The following is a 26,388-nucleotide window of genomic DNA, read 5'->3' on the forward strand; positions in this document are numbered from 1 at the left end:
TGGAACATAGAAGTTTTATGTATATGCATGTCTGTAGAATCTTCAGAACACACACACTTTTAACCTTTGGACTCTACTCACTAAGGGTAGGAAACTTACCCCTTTCTTTATCTTACATAAAACAAATTTTATTTTAATTTGGTGGTTGAAATATCCACACAAACGTTAGTACATAAAATAATGGAGATAACTTTGACTTGCTTGTATATACCACACCACATAATGAAGCTGGGACTTTGTAAATCTAGTATTGTCATGTTTCTCTACCAGAGTATTACAGATGTACTGTTGTATAAAGGTTTGTGTCTGTTTAACTAATTTTTTTAATGTGCTAAATAAATATAAAATACAATAAATTTCCACTTAGCTTTAAAAGTGAGGAGATGTAACAAAATAAAGTTTAAGAAATATTCTTTTCACCAAGGAGTAACAGTGTATGAGCAGTTGTGATGTTTTCTGTAAAATATCTCATTTCTAGTAGGTAGCACAATTTGGCAAAGCCTGTCACGTAATTAAGTTTGAATTTTATTTAATTTTATTAAATAACATTTTTGTTTTGAGGGAAGTCTCCGTTTAACAACTATGTTTTTTAGTGCACATTGTGTGTATGTTTGTGATTTTGCCATGGCATTTGATTTTTTTTCTCTCACTTTTTCAATTGTCTAACATTCTTCTGTTTTTATGTTAAGTTCATTATTTGTGATTATTATGAATAGGGAAGAGCTTGGTAAACTCTGACAAAAAAGGTCAGGCACAACTATGTATAGTTTCTTGACAGTATCTTTAATAGGGGCTATGGAGTATAAGACTGGAATAGTATGAGAGATTACAGGAAATTTCAAACTTTTTTAAAACAAAGTATTTTTATTGAATTTTGTTCTCTTGAGCTGATATGTTATAGGTTTGGATTGGTGTTTCTCTGTTAAGGAGAACATTTGTACTTAACATGTTTACATCGGTTAGGAATTATATACCTGGGATAGAGTAGTTGTCGTATGAGGAGAGGTTAAGATTATTAAATTTTTCTCTTTTATAAAAAGAAGGGTTAGAAAAGGATTTGATAATGTTGATGAATCAGTATTTTTAATACCTAACAATAAGGATTATAGAACTAGGTGACAGAAGCAAAGTAGAAGCTGTATTCAGCTAAGACAATTTTATGTTTCAAATAGGGTGGTTGGCTTGTGGAATGGGTTTTCTTTGGATGTTGTGAAGGCAGTAGATTTGAGTGAGTTTAAAAGAAGGCTTGATAGATGATAAGGGCTGGCTTTGATATTTTTTATTTAATAGTTTTAGTTTTGCTAAGATGGTGGAAGTGTCAAGATTGGGTCAACAGATCCTTTGTTTTCCCTAAATATTATGTTACATTTTGGTTTTTCTGCTGGTTATTAGAATCTGTAGACTGCTTATTTTAGTTTTTTGATGCTAATTGAGTGATGTTTGTTTTTGTTTTATACTTGGGTGCTCCAGTTTCTTGTGTTTGATTATTAATTATGTAAACTTTCCCATCAATGGCATAGCCAGTGTCAGTTTTAACAGATATGCTTTTACATCATGGTCAAATCAATTTTCAGATCAGTGTTTATTGTTTTAGTATAAGCAGGATCAAGTTGTTACTATTTGTGATAGTATATATGTTAAGACTTGATTAAACTTTTCTTTTTCAGTTAGTGAAAACTTGAGTGCACCCGGTCAGGGAGGATGCCCTACTCCAGGGTGTAGCGGTACTGGACACGTCAAAGGTCCCAAGTATACCACTCATCACAGGTAAGTATTAAAATATATGTATATGTATGTATGTTTTTTGAACAAATAACATTTTCAAGACCAACCCAGAAAATTGCTTCATTCCTGCATTAGCTGTATCTTACCTAGGTTCCTGTTTTTGTTTAGGTGTGGGATATTTTCAAAAGCTGTAATATGTACAAAGGTGTTAGAAAATATTTTTATCTGTCTCATCATAATAAATGATTAGTTTAATAAGTGTTGACTAAATTGAATATCTAGCTCAAAGCATTCAGTGCTATGAAGTTTATTTGCAGACGACTAAAAATGGACGTAATTCATATCGGAAATTATTTAAATTTGTTCTCATTAATATCTAGAAAATATATCCTTAAAAACAATACTTTTTAGATTTTTATTGACTAACATTTCTTACAAAACATAAAATTTTATTCATTCTGTTTTTTTCTTGTATAAATTGACTAAAATAATAAAACATCTGAATGAGATCATATTGTACTGTTTGTCAGGCTGTCACTTTTTCTTGCAGATTATTACATATCTTATATTATAAATTTTTGTTTTCCTCTAACAACTGTTTTAATCTTTATCTGTTTCAGTTTATTACTAGTTATTTTATTCTTTTAGAGATGTTTCTGAGACAGTTCTTACATCAGTTAGGTATATCAGTAAGAGATTATGGTATATTTTGTAACAACTGAGCCTGTATTTCTCAATTAATTTATATCAAATTAATCTAGAACCTGTAATAACTTAATGTTAAAATGATGTTTAACAAGTTATATATAAGCAAATATGAAGATGTAATTCTATTTTTAAAAAATATTTTTTTTCCTTATTTCATAATTTGAAAAATTCCATACAGATGTTATATCAAATTAGAGTTGCAAAAAATAATCAGTAACTCAGCTCATTTGATGATAATAAAAATCATACATATATTTAAATGACCGTTTTATCTAAATTTTTGTTTTATAATAACACTTAAAGTGATAAGTATACTTTTCATTGTAGATGGGTCGGCATGTCTAACTTTAGGATGTTTGATTATTTGCTAAGATGACACACCATGTTTGATACTGCTACTGTGTTTATTTTATATTGTTATCTTTATTTTGTGCTAGTGCCTTTGGCTGTCCATACTCTCAGTTAAATATGAATAAGTTTGACTCAGCCTTACCAGATCGTCTTGGAAGTCGGCTAAATGATGGTGTTATGGAAGTTGCAGTGCCATTGAAATACAGTAATTCAGGTGCTACCGAGGGTCTCAGGTTAGCAATGAAACTTATTAACTATCTGTATTTAGAGTATAACAGTAAATGATTTTAATTAAAAATTACATTAGCAGTTTATAGTCTAAACTATAAGCATATTTTACATATCCAATAATAGATGTGTTAAACCTAATTAGAAGCAACCAACCAATTGATTAAAGTCCTTTAAACTAGAATGTTTTTTTTTTTTGCAAACTGCAATAACAAAAAGTGTGTCAGCAATAGATTGTTTTTAGTTTATTTTAGTTTATTTAGAGTTTACTACTGTTTTGTAGTTTTAATTATTCTAAAGCAAGTATGGTACTACATGAATAAAAAAAATTCTGATATGATATCTTACTCTCCCTCTCATAAAAAACACTTTCTTAACTTATACTGCCCACTGTAAGTGCAAATTTTCACTCACCACTAGCCTTGATATCTCTATATTTATTTCCTTTGGTGTGGATTCCTGTAAGTGGTGAGGGGACCTCCCAGGGAAGGTTCTGCTCTTTCAGTTTACCTCCTCTGGGATCTAAACATCCACCCACATGTTTGCCGTGCATGGTGACCCGTGAAGGGGAGGAGAGGATCCTGGTGGTTGAGGGGTCCAATCCTAACACACCACTTTGTCCTTGAATTCCTGTAGACGGGCAGCCTTTGGGTGGCCCCCCTTGGGTCAATTGGCTGGTTCACTTGGGCTAGAGTCAACCAAGTACCAGTGTTGAAGTACCAGTCGACCCAGGGCAGGATCTATGGAGGTCGATAGACCTCCTCCAAATAAGGACAGTAAGGAAAAAAGATGTGATCATAAACAGAAGGGTTCTCCAGCCACTTTGCCTACTCGTCATTAAAAATGGCCACCTTGATACAATGAAACTGTTGAGGTTTACATTCTAATCTGGATGATATCAAAACACTGATTGCTTCCTACCATCCTGTATGTCTTTCCTTACAAGAAACATTTCTAAAACCTGCTGATACAGTCACCATTTGGCAGTTTTCTCTGTACAGAAATGGCAGGCTGTGTGATAGACGAGTACATGAAGGGGATAGCACTATTGGTTGATCAGCATGTGCCCTCCCTGTATTTGTCACTCAACACACCCTTGTAGGCCATAGCCATCCATGTTTCCTTGGGTCCTACCATCACTGTTTGTTCTCTCTACCTGTCCCTTGGAGAGACATATGACCAGTCAGACCTTGATGCTCTCGTTGAACAGTTGCCGTCTCCCTTTCTAATCCTGAGGGACTTTAATGGACATCATCCCCTCTGAGGAAGTGCTGTTATTGATAGGAGGGATTGCTCTGTAGAGCATATGCTCTCTGATCACAATCTTTCTCTTTTCAATACTGGTTCTTCCACTTATTTTTATGCACCTAGTCAATCCTTTACCGCTATTGATCTCTTGGTTTGCTCCCCTTCATTATTTTCCCATTTCTCATGGAGGGTTGACAATAATCCACTAAGCAGTGATAATTTTCCTATACTTTTGAGACTGGCCGTGGTCGATGCCACCCTACCCGTGTGCCCCGGTGGAAGCTGAATCAGGCAGACTTGTCCGCTTTCACTGCTCTCGCAGAACTTGATCCTCCCATCATGAATCAGCCATCAATAGACAACTGTGTGGCAGCAGTAACTGACTGTATTATACTAGCAGCTGCTCAGTGCATTCCTAAAATCTCGACACGTTTTCCACGATATCCTCATCTGTGGTGGAATCCTGCTTATCACTTGGCATGGAAGGCTCAAAAACGGGCCTGGGATACATTCCGTAGATATCTCACACTTTCGAACCGCATCGCTTTTCAACGGGCCCGTGCACATGCTAGGTGGGTAAGACGTCAAAGCCAGAAGGAATCTTGGATTAAGTTCATAACTAGCATATCTTCCACCACCAGTTCCAAGGTCATATGGGACAGGATTCGAAAGGTCAGTGGGCACTACAATTCTGTCCCCCTCTCTATCTTACTCTCTGATGGCCAAGAGGTAGCTGATGTCCCGAGCATCGCCGATACTCTAGGTGAAAGCTTTTGCCGGGTATCTAGCACTTCTGCTTGTTCCTCCACCTTCTTGGCCATCAAGACTTGGGCAGAGCGTTCATCTTTTTTCTTTTCGAACTGACTGTCTCTTTGACTATACTTGTTCCTTTACACTGGTGGAACTGAAAATGGCTCTTCATCGGTCTGGCAGTACATCTGTTGGACCTGATGATGTACACTATGACATGCTGTGCTATCTCTCTCCTGCTTCTCTTGTTATTCTCCTAATTGTTTTTAACCAGATCTGGCAGGACAATGTTTTTCCTGGTGCCTGGCACCAGGCTATTATCTTACCTTTCTCTAAACCTGGGAATGATCCCAAGATTCCTTCAAACTACCGTCCAATTGCTTTGACGAGCTGTCTCTGTAAAACCTTAGAGAGGATGGTTAATGCTCATCTTGTTTGGTTCCTTGAATCAAACAATCTCCTCTTGCCCACCCAGTGTGGGTTTTGACGACAGCACTCCACCATGGACTACCTAATTCGACTTGAAACATCAATCATAGAAGCCTTTCTCAAATGCCAACATCTTGTTTCAATATTCTTTGACATTGAGAAGGCTTATGACACAACATGGAGGTATGGCATTTTGTGAGACATCCATATTTATGGGTTACGTGGCCATTTACCTATGTTTATCAAAAATTTTTAACAGACAGGAAATTCCAAGTTCATGTGGGTTCGGGCACTTTCTCATTCTTTTTTACAGGAGTTTCTTTTGTTTTGAGTGTCACACTTTTCAGTATAAAGATAAATGTCATCACAGAACAACTCCCTCTCACTGTTGCAAACGGGCTCTATGTCGACAACTCTCACATCTCGTGTTAGTCGTCGAACATGAGATATATTGAGCGGCAACTACAAACTGCCCTCAATCGTGTACTGAAGTGGACTATGGCAAACAGCTTTAATTTTTCTCTCTCTAAAACCATTTGCATGCACTTTTGCTGCCAATGGGGTATCAACCCTGATCCTGAACTTCGTATCGGTGAAGTTTCGCTGCCAGCGGTCCCTGAGACCAAGTTCTTGGGGCTTATCTTTGACTGTAAGCTGACCTTTATACCACACTTAAAGCAGCTACGGGTCAAATGCACAAGAGCACTGAACATCCTTCGTGTCCTCTCTACCGCCAGTTGGGGAGCAGATTGATGGTTCTGTGTTAAAGATATATCGTGCTCTTATTCATTCAAAACTTGACTATGGATCAATGGTCTATGGCTCTGCCAGACCCTCGGCCTTAAAGATGCTGGACCCCATTCATCATCAAGGAATTCGACTCTGTACTGGGGCTTTCCGCACCTCCCCTGTTCAGAGCTAATACATGAAATCTCACGTACCTTCTCTGCACCTTTGTTGTTTGTAACTGTCTATACTGTATTCTTCGAAACTTCATTTCTTACCAAAGCATCCTACTTGGGGATGTGTTTTTCTTCCTCAGTGGGCCTTACTTTCTCAAAACAGACGATCTGCCATTGCTCCTTTTGGCCTTCGCATCCAGGCGCAATTGGATGAATTGGGTCTGTCCTTGGATAACATTGCAGAATCCACTGGTCAACCCATCCCCCCATGGCTTATTACAGCCCCCAAATGTGACCTTTTTTAAGTCATCTGAAAAAGGCAGATTCTTCCAATTGAAAGTACTGTCTTTTATTTACTGAACATCTTTCGAACAATCATTCCATTCCAATTTATACGGATGTTTCCAAATCAGGTAATTCTGTGGGCTCTACCATGGTTTGTTGCAGTTCGGTGGTTGCGCGCAGAATCCCCTCTACAGCTTCTGTGTTCACTGCTGAACTGTACGCCATATCTCTTGCCCTGAATCATATTGAAGCTGAGCAGTACTCTGACTGCACTATTTATACTGACTTGCTTAGTTCTCTACTGGCCTTGGAATCACTTCACGTTGGCTCACACCCTGTTCTCTCTAATATTCAAAACTGACTGGCCCATTTCTCATTAACATCTACTTCTATCCAGTTTTTCTGGATACCAGGCCACGTTGGTATTTGTGGGAATGCGCTTGTAGACACTGCAGCTAAATCTATCTGCTCTGGCACTATCACCACTGTGCCTATTCCGTACATGGACTATGGCCCTGTATTCAAGGCTCGGGGTCCGTGCCAGCTGGCAGTCTACTTGGAGTGAGCAATGTGACAACAAGCGTTTTCAAATAAAACCCTATATTGATCTTTGGCCGTCTAGCTTCTATAAGGTTTGGAAGGAGGAAGTTGTTCTAACTAGACTACGCATTGGTCAGAGTTTTTTAACTCATTGTTTTCTTTTATCTGGAACTGATGCACCAGCGTGTAGTTTGTGTAACATTTGTGTAATCACTATAAGCGACATTTTACTTTCTTGCCATTGTTACGACTCTCAACGACGGCACTATTTTAAACATTTTCTCTCCCAGGGTTTGTCTGTGGCATTGGACAGTGTTATTGGTGATGGTGACATTGTCGACCTTGATAAAGTTTTTAGTTTTTTAATGGCCATTAATCTTTTTAACCTCATTTAAGTGTTTGATATTTATTCATTACACCTTTTTAATTGTGGTTCCCTTTCCAGAATCTCAATCTCTTTAGTTCAATTTGACATTGGAAAATGACCAGAACATTAAATAACTCGACACCAGGACTGGAAAGGCCAACTTCAGGTGACTAATGCTGCTTTTTTGAACTACCCGTTAGTCTTCCTGGCGAGTTGTTATTACAATTTTGCTACATGTCTTTTAACACTTTTATTACTTTACCTTTTGGTACTGGCCATAATGACACATAACCCAGAACCAGGACTGGAAAGACCAACTTCAGGTGACTGACGGTGGTTCTTGTACTTACCTGTTAGTCTTCCTGGCGGGTTGTGATCATTACCATTCTGCTACAGGAAGTTCTTTACAACTTTGTAGACTGGATGTCAACATTGGTTTTACGCCATTTTATGTTTTAATTGCTGTTTTGTTTATACCTTTGTTTCCTTTTACAAATTTTACTACATTTACTTTACTTTTACCTTTTTACAGAACATTTGGCTAATTTTTATTTCGATTTTGCTATATGTCTTTTAACACTTTTCTTATTTTACCTTTTGATAATGGCTGTTATGACAACATAACCTGGAACCAGGACTGGAAAAGCCAACTTCAGGTGACTGATGGTGGTTCTTGTACTTACCTGTTAGTATTCCTGGCAGGTTATGATCATTACCATTTTGCTGGAGAAAGTCCTTTACAACTTCTCTTACTCTGCTTTCTCTCTTAACATTGTTGACCAGGTGTCAACATTGGTTTTATGCTTTTTCTGTTTTTCAATGATGTTTTGTTTTACCTTCATTTCCTTTTATACATTTTACTACATTTAATTTATTTTTACATTTTTACTGGACGTTTGGCACAGATAGCCTAGCTGCTTTGTGTGATAAAACACTAAATCAATCAATCAATCTCCATATTTATATGCAAATGACTATGTAGTAATCCTCCACCAATAGGATCATGACACTAACCCTCTCTAGCACCCTCTCTGATCTTGGAGCTTCTAACTGCTTCTTGGTTGGTAGTCCTACTGATCAGATGTGTTTTTGCTTGCTGTTAATTCACTGATAGACAAATTTTTATTTTCTCGATTTTTCTACTGTATTTTTTTTTTTTTTTTGAGTTTCAAGCTATTTTATTCACCTTCTCTCCTTTTTCAATTTAATGAGTTATGCATTCAGAATGGAATTATTGACTAATTCCTACATGTTGGAACTGCAATTCTTGGCTCATGACGTGATGGCTTTGGTCCATCAGAAGTTGATCAATTTCATACAACAAACATAACATATTGATGATTGTCCTATCACAGTTTTTAATGGTTGGAAAGTTTTGGATTTAGACAGTCATTTTTCCCTTCCCGAATATGCCTATTAATTGTATGTCAGTTTGGGTGGCTTGTCCACATCTTTTCCTCCTTTGATGAATTTTATTATTGAGGTATGTTGTGTTCAGTCTTTATTTCCCATATTTTATGTTCCACCCCTTCTGTACTGTCTTTGGGTCATTATGTTGGTGTTTCCTCCTTCCCTGGATATTGGGGTTCATGTGAGTCATTTTGAGGAGCACTTCCATTTAAGGGTCAGTATGTCTCAACCCCCACATGAGGTGATGATCATGCTTTTAATTCTCATTGTTTCAACTTTCCTTATTTTGACTTAAAGCATTGGTGTTTTTTCTCTCTTCATGGGTGTTCTACTCCAATAATTTTCTTATTTTCCTGTATTTGGCTTACTCTGGCCACTCTTCATGGGTCAGGGCTGGTTGGCACCAAATTCATTTAATTGGTGTTTGGTTTTTGATAGTCTGTCCATTGGTTCTTAAAGTTTCAGCTAGTCTGGTCTTTTAATTTTATTCATCTCACCCATTGTTTCACAATCCCCTTTTCCCTTCTTTATAGACCAACTTTAATTGGTGGTTGGATTTAAACAGTACTACCATGGGTGCTCCTCTTCTTTCTTCTCATCCTAAGTGTCACCTTTTATAGTTCAATCAACAGACCTCTGTTTTCTCACCCTGGATCTTTTGTGTTAGGCCCATTGCTATTCCATCACTTTGTTGGTGTTTAATAATTTGGGTGCTCTGAATCTAATTGCAAATCTGTTATCCTGACAAGATTCTTCATGTGGTTCAGAGTTTGAGATCTGTTTTTTGAGTTTTGTGTGCTTAGTGGGGTGTCACAGATTTGGACATTTTTGCCACTTCTTAATACACCACTTACCTGACTTACACCTGGCAGTATGAGTTGAGAAGGCTTTTGTGTGTGGAGGTGAGTATGAATCAGAAATGTATTTTCAGTTTAGGAAAATATTAACATTAATTTTATACCATTTGCCATATATTTGACATGAAGTTTGTTGATTTACACTATATTTATTGTTCTAATGATAATTACTGTTTTGAGTAGAAGTATATTTGGATGATTGATTTCATGCTTTTTTATTTTTTCTTGAAGGCAAAATTAATTATTTGGAACTTAATTATTTTTAATAATTGGCTTGAAATTATTTATTACAGAAAAAAGTTATAGATCAACAGTTAAAGTTACCATATTGTAGTCATTCACCAGTTCCACCTAATCAACATTTGAATTCTGCTTGATTTTTCTTATGTGTGTAGAAGGTGCCCAACTCCTGGATGTGATGGTTCTGGTCACCTGAATTCAAAATATTCAGTTCATCACAGAGTGGCTGGATGCCCTCTTGCAGAAAGAAATGCAGTCAAAGATTTAGAAGTTGATCTAAACACATCAATGCAACGTTCTATCATAAAACGAGGAGGAAGAGGTCGTAAAAAGTAAGTCTTTTAACAGTTTTTTTGGGTTTTTTTCAGCAGTTATGGATTAGTGTTACCTTTCCAACTCAGTGTTAAAGTATATCTGTTTTTATATTTATGTTCAACAAAATTAATAATTCATAAACTTCAACATACCAAAAACCATACACAAAATTCAAACATAAAGCTAAATAAACATGGACCTTTTTGAACCTAAGTTTAATTTTTTTTTGTACATTTACAATTTATAATGGAATAAAAACTTGTATGTCATGTCATTATGCACTACGTCAGTAACCATCCACCAAAATGTCAGAATTCACATTATTACAGAAGTAGTAATGTTATGAATTAGCTATCTTTGTAAAAAAGAATTCCAATAAAATATCTTATGAATTGCTAAAACTAATATAAATAAATATTATTTGTTTTGCAATATCCTGTTTGTAAAAGTTACGTCTATTAGATATTCCTATCAGATTTTATGTACACCTGTCTCAGTCAGACCCTATCTAATGTCAGTCGCACTGGGTCAAAATTAAAAATAAAACTTCTCAAAATAACTACTTCAATAAAGTAAACAAACAAGCAGGGAATCAAATTAAATTAATTCATCACCTCTTACCAAGCATACAAAAAATGTATATTTAAGAAACCATTCTGATATAAAAATTGGCATTCAATATAAGAAAGAAAATAATCAAGCTTTAGAGACTTGAGAATTACAAAAATAAAGGTACAGTTATTTGAATTTTACAGTTATAACTGACAAACATTTTTAATTTAAGTGTAAAGAGACTTCAGGACTGGGACTTGAACCCAAGACCTAAGATTTTTCTGCAGCAAATCATACTTGATTAGGCTATATTTCTCAAATTTGGTTTCTCAGGAGGTCAGATGGAAATTGTGGACAGTGATAGAACTAATGGGTGGACCAGTGCATGGAGACTGTGTCACCCTCCTATTAGTAGAGGGTATAAACATAATGATATTTCGTCATATGCTAGTGCAGATAACCTGTAGGGATGTAAGTTGACTTTAGGTTTGTGGCAGCATAGGAATTTAATTAGCAAACTGCACTACTTAGTGATGCAGATATGAAAGAGCTGTGAAAATAATTGTGAATTTGTAAACTATTTACATAACTAATATTCAGACAAAACACCAACTATGATCATTAACTATAGTCTCATTCTACTAGACCCTCTTTTGTGTATGTCTCGTTTAATGAGACTACGTAAATAATACATGTGTATGAATTGGATTGTTAATGTGAAATGCTGCAGGAAACATTCATTTTAAAAATTAAGATGTTTTTTGTGACATTTTAAACAAAATTGTAATTATGATTAACAGGAAATTATCAGCAGGAAAGCAAATGTCCTGTGATAATAAATTTAACACGACCAGTTGGGCTACCTCGGCATATATTCAGCACTACCAGACTCAACTTGAACTAGACTGGATCAGTCATACATGCATTAACGTCAAACCACACAATGCATAGTAAAAAGTACAGATTTCAAATTTACTGTCTTAAAATAAGTGCATTTTGTCTCGCCAACCTTGGTGGCCTTCTGTGCTGCTTTAAAACTGTAACTTCTGCATATACCTAATAAAGGGTGTTTAAGCACTGCTCTCCCTGCAAGTAAATATTCTTAATGAAAATAGCACCTGTGTCAATCTTGGAGACATGAAGAAATAAAACAGTTACTGTTATAATCTTGCAGCTGACAGGTTACAGTTGAATTGCTGCAGCAGCAAAGTGCTTGAATATTCTGATATCACCTTTAGTGTCACCTGATTTGTTAGCAGCTACAAGTGTCATCAACTTTTCTGTTGACCCCCAGTCACACATAAGTAACTGTGCTCTAGTTGAAAGAGAAAGTCAGAACATTTGACTCTTTTAAACTCTGCATCTTTTTTCATACAGCATGAGAAAATAACTTATTTTTTCTGTCTTGAATTATTCCTAACTTTTCTAACTTACAAAATAGTGAAATACGAATACTGCTTTCAAACTTTGTGTTTCTCATCACTGTATATTTTAACCGTCAAAGTTTGCTTTTCATCAAAACTTTCACCATACAGAAAATGCAGCTATGGAAACAACATTGTTGCCTTTATCCTTGGAAAAGAAATAAAAAGATTTTGTTTTGTAAGAGATTTAAGCACAGTCAAGAACAGCTGCAATGTTACACATTTTCATTGCCATAGTTAAAGAAATCAAACTTTTCACCATGATTTATCACTATCTTTGGTATTTGCATCTAAAACTACTAACACAAAATACATTTAAATAACTAAAACTAAATACACTAGAAATTTTGAAAGAATAAAAACAGCAAATAGGTACTGTCATTCTTTACTTCTCTCTTTCCAGTGGACAATCATAGTTAGTTTATGATACAATTACAGTAGTCAAGGATAGTATTTCATATTTTCTCTTATGGTTTTTTGTCTTCATTGCATGTACATGATAATTTTTTACATACAACTTATTCCTTTTGAATCCACATACTTGATGTTTTATACACACATATGACCATTTTACCATATGTATGACTATTTCATTCTTACTTCAGAGTACAATGTTAGGTGTTTCACATGTAAAATCATAACATAAGTTCTCCTTTAGTATACACACATGTAGATGCTGAAGGTATATTCATTAACATTTATGGAGACAGAATTCATTCATTTACACCTCAGTGAAAGTAGTGTTGTAAGCATCCTTATTATTGTCAGCAACTTACCAGCTGTTATTTAACATTCTTTAATTCATTAATTGTCACCATAAAACAAAAGTAAAGCAAACAAATCTCTTTCAGCTTTAACTCTTTCATTACAAGATAAGTGGATTACACTAATCTTGTAACCACCAAGTAATCATGAGATTATCCATTCTATAAATTTTAGTTTGGTATATGTACCTTCATGAAATCTGGCAAGCTTTCAGTAAACATTACAAGTGTTTTGTACACAAAAAATTAGGTTTTTAATTAAGTAATCAGAGTGTTGATTAGTTCAATTTCAAAGTTATTTTTATGTTAAATTTAAAATTACTTTTATCCAACTGAAAATTTCAAATTTCATTTAGTTAACTTTTGAAACCTCCTAAATAAGTATCAGTTTTTCAATAAAACACAGTATTTCACCTGTTATTTGCTATACCTTCTCTATATGGGCTCAGTCAATTTTAACAGTCTTGTAACTACCATAAAAAGTATGAAATAAATCTAAATCACTCTCTTGTTATTGTAAAATGTGTGCATGTTATAATTTACAAGTATACACAACTTACTTTTAGAGCCTAAGTTAATAGATTTTTAAATTTATTCTTTTATTTACAGCTGTGCTTTGATTTTCTTAAACTATGGCAATAATTATTTATTACACTGGGCAGTTTTGTATGAACTAAATACACAATTACAAGCATGTTCATTGTTGAAATACACAACTGTGCTTGAGCTTGACATATGTTATCATTGATCACGAGTGTTTTGTTTAAATCACTTAAAACTACTTATGATGAGTGTCTAATTTTATAACAATAAATGAAAAAATATAGTAAATAAGAAATTTAGTAGTAATATCTGAAATCTTATCTTCAAGATTGTTCACGCACATAATAACTTTAAAATATAACCCTAATTCAATGTAATGATTATTTAGTCTCAGAATTTTTTAAAAATTAAATCATCCAGTTCAGAACATGAAATATTTCCATGCACTTAAAATAGAATGCCCTAAAAATTGTATAATTTGTCTGGCTTTCCAACTAATATACTTGGTCAAGCGCAGTTCCAAATGGAGTGTTTAAAATAAAATGACACCAAAATGTTCAAATCTGGTTAGTCAAAGGCCTGTATATCTCATAGCTGTCAGTTAAGTGAAATCCTTGCCTTCTGTTGGTTACAAATAATACAATAGCAGATATCAGAGAGAATTTATGACATGTTTTGAAAGCAGGCATGGCAATTGACCAATATATTATATACAAGTAAAAATGGCTGGTATGGATTGAGAAAAATATTTATGTAGAGGAGCGAACAATGTTTTAATCTTCTTCGGTCATTGTCAGGTTCACAAAGAAAGAAAAAGGTGACTGACCGATAGCTGACCACATGTTTGAAGGCGGTTGTGTAATTGAATGTAGGAATGTATAGATCGTGCTTAGATGTTTGATTATATTTATTAATATAGGTATAAAGGTGTTCCTTTGTATTGGTTTATTTTGAGCTTAAGTTGTTGTATAAGTAAGGCTTCTTTAATTTTGCTTTTGTTTATGTTTGTTTCTTTATTTAGTATTTGGGTTTTTTTATGGTTATGTTGTGTTTATTTGATTTGCAGTGTTTGAAAACATGTGAAGGTGACTTTTTGTGTTCTTTGAATCTGGAGAAACAAGTAGAAAAATGGAAACCAGATTCAAAGAACACAAAAAGTCACCTTCACACGTTTTCAAGAAACAAGTAGAAAAATGGAAAACAGATTTGAAGAACACAAAAAGTTACCTGTTTACACTATTACTACATATTTGTAAGAATGTGACCAGTAAAACTCTCCATAAGTTAGCTGTAGGGTGAGTTACTCTCTGATACCAGAAATATGTGTACTATGTAAATTTCAGGTAATTTTGGCTCTCACAGTTCTATGGGCTACTACCTGCTTCACAAATCAGGCACCTCAATTACAAGAAATGTAGTAATAATTTAGCACTTCCCTGTGTACCTCTAGTTAATCAAATAATTTCTAGAGCTTGTGCACTTTTAGACTAGCTGTTAGTGAGAAAGTCTACCCGCATTTCTACACTGTCCGTCTCGCACAGAGAAATTATATTCCTACAACACTGTGGTACAACCTACCACTTCTCTAAAATTCATTTACCATCTTAATGATGCATGACCTACTTATGCAGTAAATTCACAGTAATACAAATATGTAGTAGCAAAACTGGTTAATGAATACTACTACTACAAGTCATTTGTTCTTTGTTGCATTCAGGGAGCATGAGTGTACAACTTGTATCCAATATAATATGCTCTAATTCTGTTATCACTGGCATCCATATCCATGGTGAATGAAATATCTCTTTGGATAAGCTGACACAGTAGCATTAACTAAGACACATTTTAGAAACTGAAATGACTATGCAAAGTCTTCAGTCCATCTAAAAGTGGAGTTTGACATAAGTAATGGCTGATAAGGTCTCAGGCTTCTTTCTTTGTTTGCTTATAGATATGGGCCAAGTGGTGGTGGTTGCTCCCATAAGGTTATGTAGCTAGAAATACTTTGAGCAGTACAACAGTCTCTTGGGCAAGCTGCTTGACCAACAAATACTTAGGAGAAAACAACTTGTCATTGAAAAAAAAAAAGCTTTAGTCACATGTATAACATCTCTTCACACTTATGTGATGTTTTATAGACTCATCTTCTTGGGGCACATCCCAGTTGGTCTTTTAAAAAACACTATTGGCCACACCTTTGAGCTCAATTGGTTTGACCAGTGTTACCTGATGGAACAGGCTGTTTTTAAGCCATCTCAATTAGTAGTTAGAATGTATGTTGCATTGAAGGAAAGCACTTATGATTCAACAAAGGAATTCTTCCACTGCATCAAGATTTCTCTTCCCTCTGCTAATGTTCTTTCCATAGTCTGGAAGTATCTGTTGGATATTATCTTCTAAAGGGCACAAGAGAGAAAACATAACATGGAGGAATTCAAGACAGAAATCAACCACTATTTCCAAAATAACTAAAAACAAAATTTGTTTAATTGAAGTTATCTGTCATAATTCAAAGTTACATGCAACAATCACTCAGTATCTTCAAAACAAAATTCATGGATCTAATATGCAGGCTTAACAGTTTGTTACAGGCAAAATGAAATAGACAAGACACCACGTTCAAAACAAAATTCTCTGTTATACTGTAAACAGGTTGACAAATTGCAGCTGATTGTTATCGCAGTAGGATTGTTGATCTGCAAATAAGAATAAATATAAATAACTAACAGGTGGTTTACCTGTACAAAAATAACTGTGGATAGCACTGTTTAGCTGAGAATGGAATAAAGCAACACAATCAGTTAGCATAAAAGACTTAACAAAAATAATGACTAGACTTTGCCAGCAAGTCTTGGCACCTCATACCCAAAACAAACAGTCTTTCTCAAAACTAGATAAAAACCCTAAAACTATAAATATTCTCTATATAACTGACTGATCAAGAAAAGAACACTGGAATGTAGAAATATTTCTGTTTTATGCAACAGTCACAAAGTATCATACAGACACAAGTTACAGAAAGTAACACCTCAGGCTGAATTTTATGTGACCTCAACCAAATGTATATTTTAATCAAATCATAACTTCAAAAACAGTTAAAACATTTTGTAGGTAAGAAAGTCTGTAGTATACTGTAGAGTAAGATATTTAGTTTATGTTGTACCACTACTTAAGTAAACAAAAATAAAGTATTAAATGAAATACATTAATTAATAATAGATACTTTAAAATGGATTTAAAATATAAAATTTAACTTTCATATTAGCAATAAGATTTTTTAAAGCAGAAACTATGGATTATATACAGTAAAACCTGTCTAAGACAGAATTGCACAGGATTGAGTAAAATTTCCTCCTTAGACAGTAAACATGTATTTTCTCAATTATGTATAATTTTTGAGCAGAATGTTATACTTGCTTGACTCAAGGGAAGTAAGACATTTGTGAATAGAGTTATTATACTGTTTATTCTATATTTATTAGTATAAGTACAGAAATCTTTACCACATTTATTTGAAGAAAGTATCCAGTTTCAACTGTTTCATTTTTTTAATGGGCTTTCTCATGTGATTAAAAGAGAATGCCAATTCTACGGCCTTTTCATGAAGTTCCTTTTCTCCCTTCATTTTTGCATACAGTTTGATAGAGTTAATATAACTTAACACTTGCAATGAAGTAGGAATTTCTATTTCCTCACTATCTTTTCCATTTTGTTCATCTTCTGAATCTCTTGTACCATCCTGTGATTCTATTATAGATTTTAAATCAGTTTCTGTTAAATTATTCTTGTCATCAGCATCAATCTTCTCAATCAGAGTTTGGGTTTCACTAGAATCGTCATAACAAACAACTTCTCCACAATCTCCGCCATTATCAAGAATAAATCCACAGTTTCAAAAGCACTTTATTATGCATTCATCTTTTATGCATTTCATTGAATGACTTAAAAATACAATTGCATTTTAACACATCAATTTTCATGGTCATTTCAGATGCTCTCCTACTGTCTTCCATGTTTGCAGTAATATGCTGAAGCATCAGTTTTCTGTATTTCAATTTTATGCTGTGTACAATTCCATTATCTAGTGGCTGTAGAACTGATGTTGTACATAAAGGTAGAAAGACTAAACGAACATTTGAAAGATGAACTTTCGGGTGACAAGTTGCATTATCTAGGAAAAATAGAATATTCCTATTTTCTTGTTCCATTCTTTTGTTTAACTTGTTCAAAACTTCCTTCAATATAGCACTTGTCATCCATGCTTTATAATTCACTTTCCATTCCACAGGAAGTTGATTCTTCCTTAAATTTTTGAAACAGTGCAGATTTTTACTTTTACCTATTACCCATGGTTTCTCTTGTTTTCCATCAGCAAATGCAACCAAAAGTACAGTCAGTTGTTTTTTCGAATAGCGACCTCTGGAATAATGACAGCAAAAAAAAGAACATAATATATTTAACCAATACTTTCTGTAACAAAATGTCCGAGAATTTATTAATATTTAAACAAATTATTAATTAAGCAAGAATTTATTAATATTTGAAGAAATTATTAATTAAATAAGAAATTAATATTTAATCAAAAACATTTTTTCTGCCTTACTCAGGTTCTAATCCTACTTGTTAATAGATGAGGTAGGTGAAAAATAGTTTCCTGTTCATGTTACGTGTACTGCCATATAGAGGGTCTTTTATAAGAGAAATCTTAAGATAATACTGCAAAATTTTTTATATTTCTGGCTTGTCCAGATTTCTGCCCTGTGCAGTTTCCAGCTTAGACATGTTTTACTGTACAGAGTTTGATGTAAGTTTCATTTGACTATTTCTATTTTGAAAAGAAAAAAGTCAAGGAATATAAGTGGCACTCCCTTCAGCCCAAGAAAGGTTAAGTTTCTGATTGAAAACAAATTTTTTTGGACATACATAGTTAAAACAAAACTAAAGTTTTCTGTTTTTTTTCCAGGCACAATTTTAAACCTAAAGATATGGACAGAAAACCAGAAGTACATCAAGGTAACTTTCTTTTCCCTTTTTTATAATAGCAAGAGTAAACATAGATTTGAAAATATAGATATAAGTAGGAAACATTGTATGATGCTTGGTCTAGACATTTACATGTAACATATATATTTTCTGAATAACAATACAACATATATGTATTCAAAACAAAGATAAATACTTTTGTTGTGAAATTGTATAGAGGTTGAGTGCATTATAATAAAATTATTTTGGAGCCTTACCACATTGTTACAGTCCATATATACATGTCCATTTTCAATCTATGTGCATTTTGACAATAGTTCTGTAGAAAACTTTCCAAAAGCATGTACTTCCTTCCTGCAGACTTTCTATAAGTCATTTAATGTGCAAGGACAAAGGTTTTGCAATGCCTGATTCAATAACCCAATCACACAGAAATGCATGGGCAACTTGACTTGTGTGTCTTCATGTGGAATAACCTCTATGCCTATTTCATTCTTCAGCTGCTTGAAGCATGCAACATTGATTGGATATGTCCTGAAAGCAGCTTATTTATATATGGCATATATCTTTTTCCAGATGGAGATCTTTCTTTGTTATGTTGTGTACTGGTGTCCAAAGTTGATCCATATTAATTTGTTTTTCAATGCTATTAAGTACAAGGGATATCCCTGTTTGTAAAATTCTAAATCTCTTATCTAAACATACCTTTACGATTTAATGTATGAATATTTTGTGTTAGATAGGGCTGTTAAATAACTTCTTAAAAACAGTCAGTATTTGGTAGCATCACACAACCTGTAAAAAACTAAAAAAATGTCAGAAAGTAGTGCTAAAGCATTCTCTTCCACTACTTTATATCGACTGTGTTTGTCACAAGACTTGCTGATATACAATGCCTATTTCAACAGTCCAAGCACACAGACATTCATAGGCAACCTGACTAGTACATCCTCAAGTAGTATATCACAAATGAATACCTAGTTCATTCTCAAGCTGCTTTTGAAGAGATATGTTGCCTGGAACATATGGAGTTCTTTTGGTACTGACCTCTATGTTTGTAGATTCTTACCATGACTGGTAAGTGCTTAGAATTCAATGGAGAAATTTGTTCCAATGAATCAAGATTTCTCTATTCTCATTTTCTTGTTTTAAGTCTCTTTTGGGATGGTATTGGTGCTTAAAGTTGACCCAGGTTCATTTATTTCCCAATGACATTAAGTACAAGGGATGTCCCCATTTTGGAAATTATAAATCCCTCATATGAACACATTTATATTATCTGAGAGTAGGAATATTTTGCATCCAAAAGGATTGCAACATACCTTTCCTAAAAGCAGTAAATTTTTAATGGCATTACACTACTCAAAAACCCCAAATAATCTCAAATTGTAATTCTTATACATACCATTCCACTACAACTTTATGTTGTCTGTGGTTGCAATGTGACCTGCTGATTTACATATTCAAAATATTTTCAATATAAAGTGTTCAGCCCTCTGAATTTGTTATTACTTGCAGTTAGTTTTCTGTTACTAGTGAATTCTGATTTATTACTTAATGCAGTATTCATTGTTCTTGTGTGTGAGGGAAAAAAAAGGAAAAAAGGAACATCATTTTTTTTTATGCTCCTTATGATTTTTATGATTGTTTCAGGATGTCACCATTATACAAGTAAGTATCAGGTGTTGATGAGAAGACAATGTTATAAAGATACGTAGGCTTTTGAAACATCATTAGGTTTGCACCCACATATTCAATGTCTAAACATGTCATACCTTAATGATAATTAGTGTGTGTGTGTGTTTGTAGACACCTAAGAACTACATTAAGTAATGATTTTTTTTAACACTAGATTTGACTTGGCCCTATTGTTATATCTTCCTACAGAGTATTAGCAAATTTCCTGTTAAGTAACTACACCATCAGTTTTTGTTGCAATCTGTGATTAATGCAAAAATAAAAGGAATATTTTACACTGCACAAGAAGTGACGTATCAATGTCAAACCATTCCGATCCATAAGACTTTGTTAATTAGTCTGTGTTTGATGCCACACCTGTTTTAACTCTCAGTATGAGGGTTTGTTACTGAATGTAAGATGTATGTTTTCATGTTAGGAAAACAAACTGCTTTTCAAAAGGTCATCATTAAAAATACAAATAATCTGTGATTAACATTAAAACATGATATCTACAGGAGATGAAGAATCAAAGTCCAGCCATTCCTCTCTTCAAGACTTTGTTCACCAGTCTGTGTTTGATGCTCCACCTGTTCCAGTTCCTTCACATGAGATGCCTTTGCAATGGGAGCATCATTCTCAGCTCTTACCAAACATTCAAAACATTTCTCGAGATACAGTAGCAAATTGGTCAATAAGCGAAGTTGGTGACTTTGTCAAATCTCTACCTGGCTGTGAGGAACAAGCCAAAGTTTTCAGAGAGGAGGTTAGAGATACCATTTTTTTTATTAATTAATTAATATTGTTATAATCCTTTATAGAGAATTTTGAAGGAAAAACTGTTATAAATAGATAAATCAAAAAATAGATAAAACTTTAGTTTTCATTATAGCTGTTTATATATATATATATACAGTACTGTGCAAAAGTTTTGAGCAACCCCTAAATAGTGTTTTTATAGTCATGTGTTTAATGGAATAAAATATAGTATTGAATAAAATGTTAAATTTGAAAGTATAGGCAGTAATAAAAAAGAGTTGCTGGAATATAAAAATCCTAGTTTGTATATTAGTGAAATATTTAGGAGTTTACATCTGTCTGTCCAAAATTGTTATACACTACAAAACCAATAATTTCAACAGATGAACAACTTAATACTTTTTAACCATTTAATCCAAGTTAACAAACATAAAAGAGACTGGTTCAAAAGCAGACAGAAAAAGCTGTGGTTGGATCATAACCTGTGAACAACATAAGTGGTACCTGAAATAACTTCCTTACAGAACAGAAAAAGTTAGATCGGAATTAACATTAGAACTAGTTATCAAAAACTGATAAATATAACAAAGCAGTAAGTAAAGAGAAGAGCTGGAGAAGAATATGTGTGTTTAAAGCTAAAGTGAAGCATTGAGATAAATCTATTTTGGTATGGGACTGCATCTCAGCATGTGGTGTGGGAGATCAGGTGAGGACTGATGAGGAAAAATGGATGCTACAAGATGTAAGCAGATACTAATACAATTTGCTTTACCTTCTGGAAGATAACTGGTAGAACATGAGTTCAGATTTCAGTATAATAATGATTCTAAATGTATGGCCAATGCAGTGAAACTGTACTTGCAATGCAAGAAAAAAAATGGAGTGCTCAGTGTTATGGGATGTATCTACAAAGTTAAGATCTCATCATTAATTAACTAATATCAGATCATTTGTACAGTGAAAGTAATAAAAATCAACCAACGTCTTAAAAATGTGTATATAAAGTTCTACCAGCCCAAATCCTTGAGAGAATGTTAACAGTAAACTAGGGGATAGTTATTAAATATAGAATCAATTCATACTATTATGAAGCGACAAAGAGCAGTTTCTACGTAAATGGAATATAATCATGGTTCTTGTTTTCTTCCTCGAATATATGAAATAATAAACATATGTAATTTTTTAAAGATTTGTTTTAAATTTTTAGTAAGATGTGTAGGCAATAATACTATAGTTTTCAAAAGTTTTACTGAACATACCAATTAGAGCATATGTTTAATAGCAAACTGATGATAATATTTTGTGTGCATCAATTTAGTAAATAATACAGATATCTAAGAAGAAACATAATTACTAATATTCCAATTTTAAAATCATAGGCTATAAGTATCCTGAACAATGTTCCATAATCAGTAGAAAAGTTTATGAAGAACCTACTGTTTAGTATTAACCAGATAAATAATGTAAGGATTTATTATCATATGTAGTAATTAACTTTAAGCTCATAAAATATGAGTTTAGTAATTAAAATATCTTTATTTAACAGCAAATTGATGGAGAAGCATTTCTTCTCATGAACCAAGTAGATATTGTGAAGATCTTATGTATGAAGCTTGGACCAGCCATCAAGATTTACAACACTATCCTAATGTTAAGAAATTCTACAGAGAGCTGAAATTCATGTTTTTTTTATGTTAAATTTAATCAGAGGTCTTTATACACTGTGATTTCTTACTACTATTATCTCTAGTTATTGTCACTCTCAAATCATGGAACTGAACTTCAACAGTTAAAAAAAATGTTATAACTATCATAAGACCAGGGTATAATGACTCACAGCTTTTGCAAATAAAAGGTTAGATTATCATAACTTGCCATTTAAAAAAAAAGAAAAAAAAGTTCTTGGTATTGTACCTAGTTAACAAAGATTCTTAGACAAATTAAGGTCTTATCATCCTTATCTGTTAAAAGTAATGGAAACTCTAAGTTTATGGTAATATATCTGATTAAACAGAGTTTATATGAAGAATACTTCTAATATGAGATGAATGATAACCTGCTATAAGAAGCTGTAATTTCATGGTACTTACTAACTGTACGTTGTTAATAGTTTCATAGACAGTTGTAATATCAGAGTATCATGAATTGTCAGAAGTCAGGGTAGCTATAATTTCATGGTACTTTACCTTGTTAACCAATTTTCTTGAATAACTGTAATATCAGAGTGTGATAGCCAACCAGTAATTTCAGCATTAAGTAATATTGCAAATTGCCTTTCACTTGGATATTTAAAGTAGATTTAGTAAAGAAAGGAAATTACTACTAACTAAACTAACAGAAAACATTTAGTGTACATAAATCTGTTGCACATATAACTTCTTGAACTATAGTTATTTGTTGCTGTTTTTTTTATCATCCCTTAACCCTCCAGTGCTTTGTATCCTTGTCAGTTAAAGCATCAGAGGTAAACAGGCAGTTACAGCAACATAATCTATAAACATTAAAGCTTTTTTTACTTTATATGTGATTGTAACTCTACCTATTTAACTGTATTATTACAGAGTCACTTGTCTTAAAGAAGTATAAAGTCATATTGATTTCTGTACAAGGATTTTATAGACAGCTTGTTACGTATTTGCAGTAACTGATCAAAAACTGGAAAGTAGGAGACCAGTTACATAATAATTGTATAATCAAAAATTGTCAGCCTTGATAATGTACTTGTAATGACGTATGTATGTTAAACTTTCATTACAAAATTAGATGGACATAAAAAGATTTTTGTTCTGACTTTCATTGCACTATTTCTATGTTATCTCTTCTTAAAGACTGGTGGACTGTAATGTTAATGAGCATGTAATTTGAATTTCCTCATTCTGACTATTTTGGAAGTATATTGAAAGCTGACTGTTTGACAGATAGCTGATCTACTGTATGTGAAATTTCAGCTCTATATAAAGGTTAAAAACCATTATGAAATAATTAAATATTGTGATTCACTGATATTCTGTGAATTGGAAAAAAATTGTACAATATGAAAGTGTTAACATATATGTAAGATATTATGGTAGTTATAGGAATTATGGTTTTATAGGTGCACACAAAAACATATTTAATTATGTGATTTAATAATGTAAAGGAAAACCTTTAGTCCAAAATAAATAGAATAAGGTAGGATCAAATCAGTATTTTGTTTAAAACATGAGTCTTAATTTTATAAACTAAAACTTTCTTAAATTTTGGTATTCATATGGGCAGAAAAAATTCATTTCTAGCTTGTAGCTCCTGAAAATGACTTGTAAGTGGAACTGGTTGTTATTTGTACACAATTTGTATTTTGTGTAAACCCTTTACTACAACTTAGGTTGACAGAGAAAGTTTACTTGCTAATTTTCAGACGTTAACCTTGAGAAAAACTTAAAGTAAGAAAATTAGTGAAAGCGTATGGCTTATTGTTTTTAAGTAGGCAAGATGGCCTTCTCTGACATACTTTATTCTGGGAAACATTTTGAGCTATGAAATATTGTAATATAGAGAAGAAGATGCTGTGTGTGTGTGTTCTGTGTCTCTGAAAGCTTGTATTGTTTTCTGAATGTTAGCATTTGTTAGAAGAAACTAGTAATGCGTTGTGTAATTGTTTAATTATTTTAGTTTTCTGGATTGCTTTGAAATAAGTAAAAGAACAACATATGACAAGTGCTAGTTTGTTGATGTGAAAAGATACTTATCTATATAATTGTTCACGATGATTTTGTACTAGGTATATGTAACACTAGATTGTGAGTACTTTATAAGTACATAAAACATGTTTGTGAATGTACTATGCCATAATATGTTTTGACATTATAATTCACAAACTCCTTTACTGTCTTTGTTTTTCTTGTTCCTACTTATCCATTTACTTTCTTATAATTTGTCTTTGTCATACTCTTTGCTCAAGTTTTTTCAGTCATTCCAAAAACTTGAAATAAATGACTATTCCATCAAAACGTTCTATTTTTATTGAATAAAAAGACTCATTAAATATTGATCAAATATTTAAATGGATTGTAATTATATTACAAGATTATCAGTGCTTTTGTTCCACCCTCACTAATATCATATGTAATATTCCTATATATTACTGGTTACTTTAGAAATCAGCTTAGTTATTTGCTTAAAATTTTGATTTACACAAGTACACATTACATTGTTTATGATTACTTCTCACAATGTGCTGAATAGGTAAATGATTATGGAATACCCTTTGTTAAAAGAGATTTAAAGCTAGAAGAATGGTTATTCCATCTGGTTAGTGCTAAGCTTTGACAACTAATGAACAAACATCAACTACAGGTAATGTTCAAAAAAGAACTTTCACAGTTATTGAAACCAGTTGAGGGAACGTATTAAGGAAGCAACAACCATATAAAGAACAATATTAGGTAATGTTTCTTTTCTCTGTTTCTTCCCTCATTAATTTTTAACAACCTCATTAGATGCTAAATATGTACCCTTCTTCATGGAAAGTAATAATTGATTTATTTAACTAATTAAGCATTTATGTCTTTACATTCAAAACTAAATGTATATAAAATAGAAGTAAACAAGTTGGGACTTTTTTTTAATCACTTTTCTTGGAACAAAATGTTAAAATAGTCTACACTGTTGAACAGTTTTCATTTGTTGTTCCGCAAATTGCAGTAACTAAGCCCACCAACTTTGGATGATGATTGCTAACACACACATTTTTACTATAAAATACATTTTATATCAAATTTCATATTTAGTTTTATGTTTGGCTTTACTAAGTATCTATAGTATATCATTGCAAGTAAGAACTATTAAGAATATTGAGATAAGTGCTGTTAGGTTTTTTTGTTGTTTTTTTGTATATGTGCACTTGATTAATAAACACATATAAACAGGTTATGGGCCCAGGAATGCTCTAATAGTGCTTAAACAGATGAAACTGTTTTAAAATTGTTAGTACAAGTAATCCAGGAGATACTGAGGATTACTGTAGAACAGTTTTGGATGACAATTTTTTGTTGGCACAGGATTTACATGGATACTTTATCACAAGTGCTGGGTGATTTGTTTCCTTTCTCTGGAAGCCATTGTGAAATACCAAGATAAACTGGAAGTAAAATATTGATTGACACTCTATTTTCTCAACTCATATAAAGGGATAAATAGATCTAAATCAAAGAAAGGAATATTAGAGTTGTGGTTGAAATAGTTTGACAATGGAAGATAAAATATCAATTGATAAGTTGGGAGAAAATAATTGGGCCACATGAAAATTTCAAATGGAACATTTATTGAGAGGAAAAGGCCTATGGGGCCATG

General features: G+C 33.1%; 1 protein-coding gene across 12 annotated transcripts in view; it reads left to right on the forward strand.

Moving 5' to 3' along the window:
• The window catches only part of l(3)mbt (lethal (3) malignant brain tumor), a 96,350-nt gene extending 71,304 nt beyond the window's left edge, over positions 1-25,046 (forward strand). For all 12 annotated transcript variants that reach the window (XM_076463840.1, XM_076463839.1, XM_076463844.1 and 9 more), the window contains 6 exons: positions 1,668-1,767; positions 2,871-3,017; positions 10,196-10,372; positions 18,602-18,651; positions 20,817-21,064; positions 22,604-25,046. In XM_076463840.1, coding sequence (XP_076319955.1) covers positions 1,668-1,767; positions 2,871-3,017; positions 10,196-10,372; positions 18,602-18,651; positions 20,817-21,064; positions 22,604-22,732 — 851 coding nt within the window. In that variant the 3' untranslated portion in view covers positions 22,733-25,046. The remainder of the gene's footprint in view (positions 1-1,667; positions 1,768-2,870; positions 3,018-10,195; positions 10,373-18,601; positions 18,652-20,816; positions 21,065-22,603) is intronic.
• Positions 25,047-26,388: the final 1,342 nt, after the last annotated feature.

The sequence above is a fragment of the Tachypleus tridentatus genome, chromosome 10 (assembly GCF_004210375.1).
Source record: "Tachypleus tridentatus isolate NWPU-2018 chromosome 10, ASM421037v1, whole genome shotgun sequence".
NCBI classification, from domain to species: domain Eukaryota; kingdom Metazoa; phylum Arthropoda; class Merostomata; order Xiphosura; family Limulidae; genus Tachypleus; species Tachypleus tridentatus.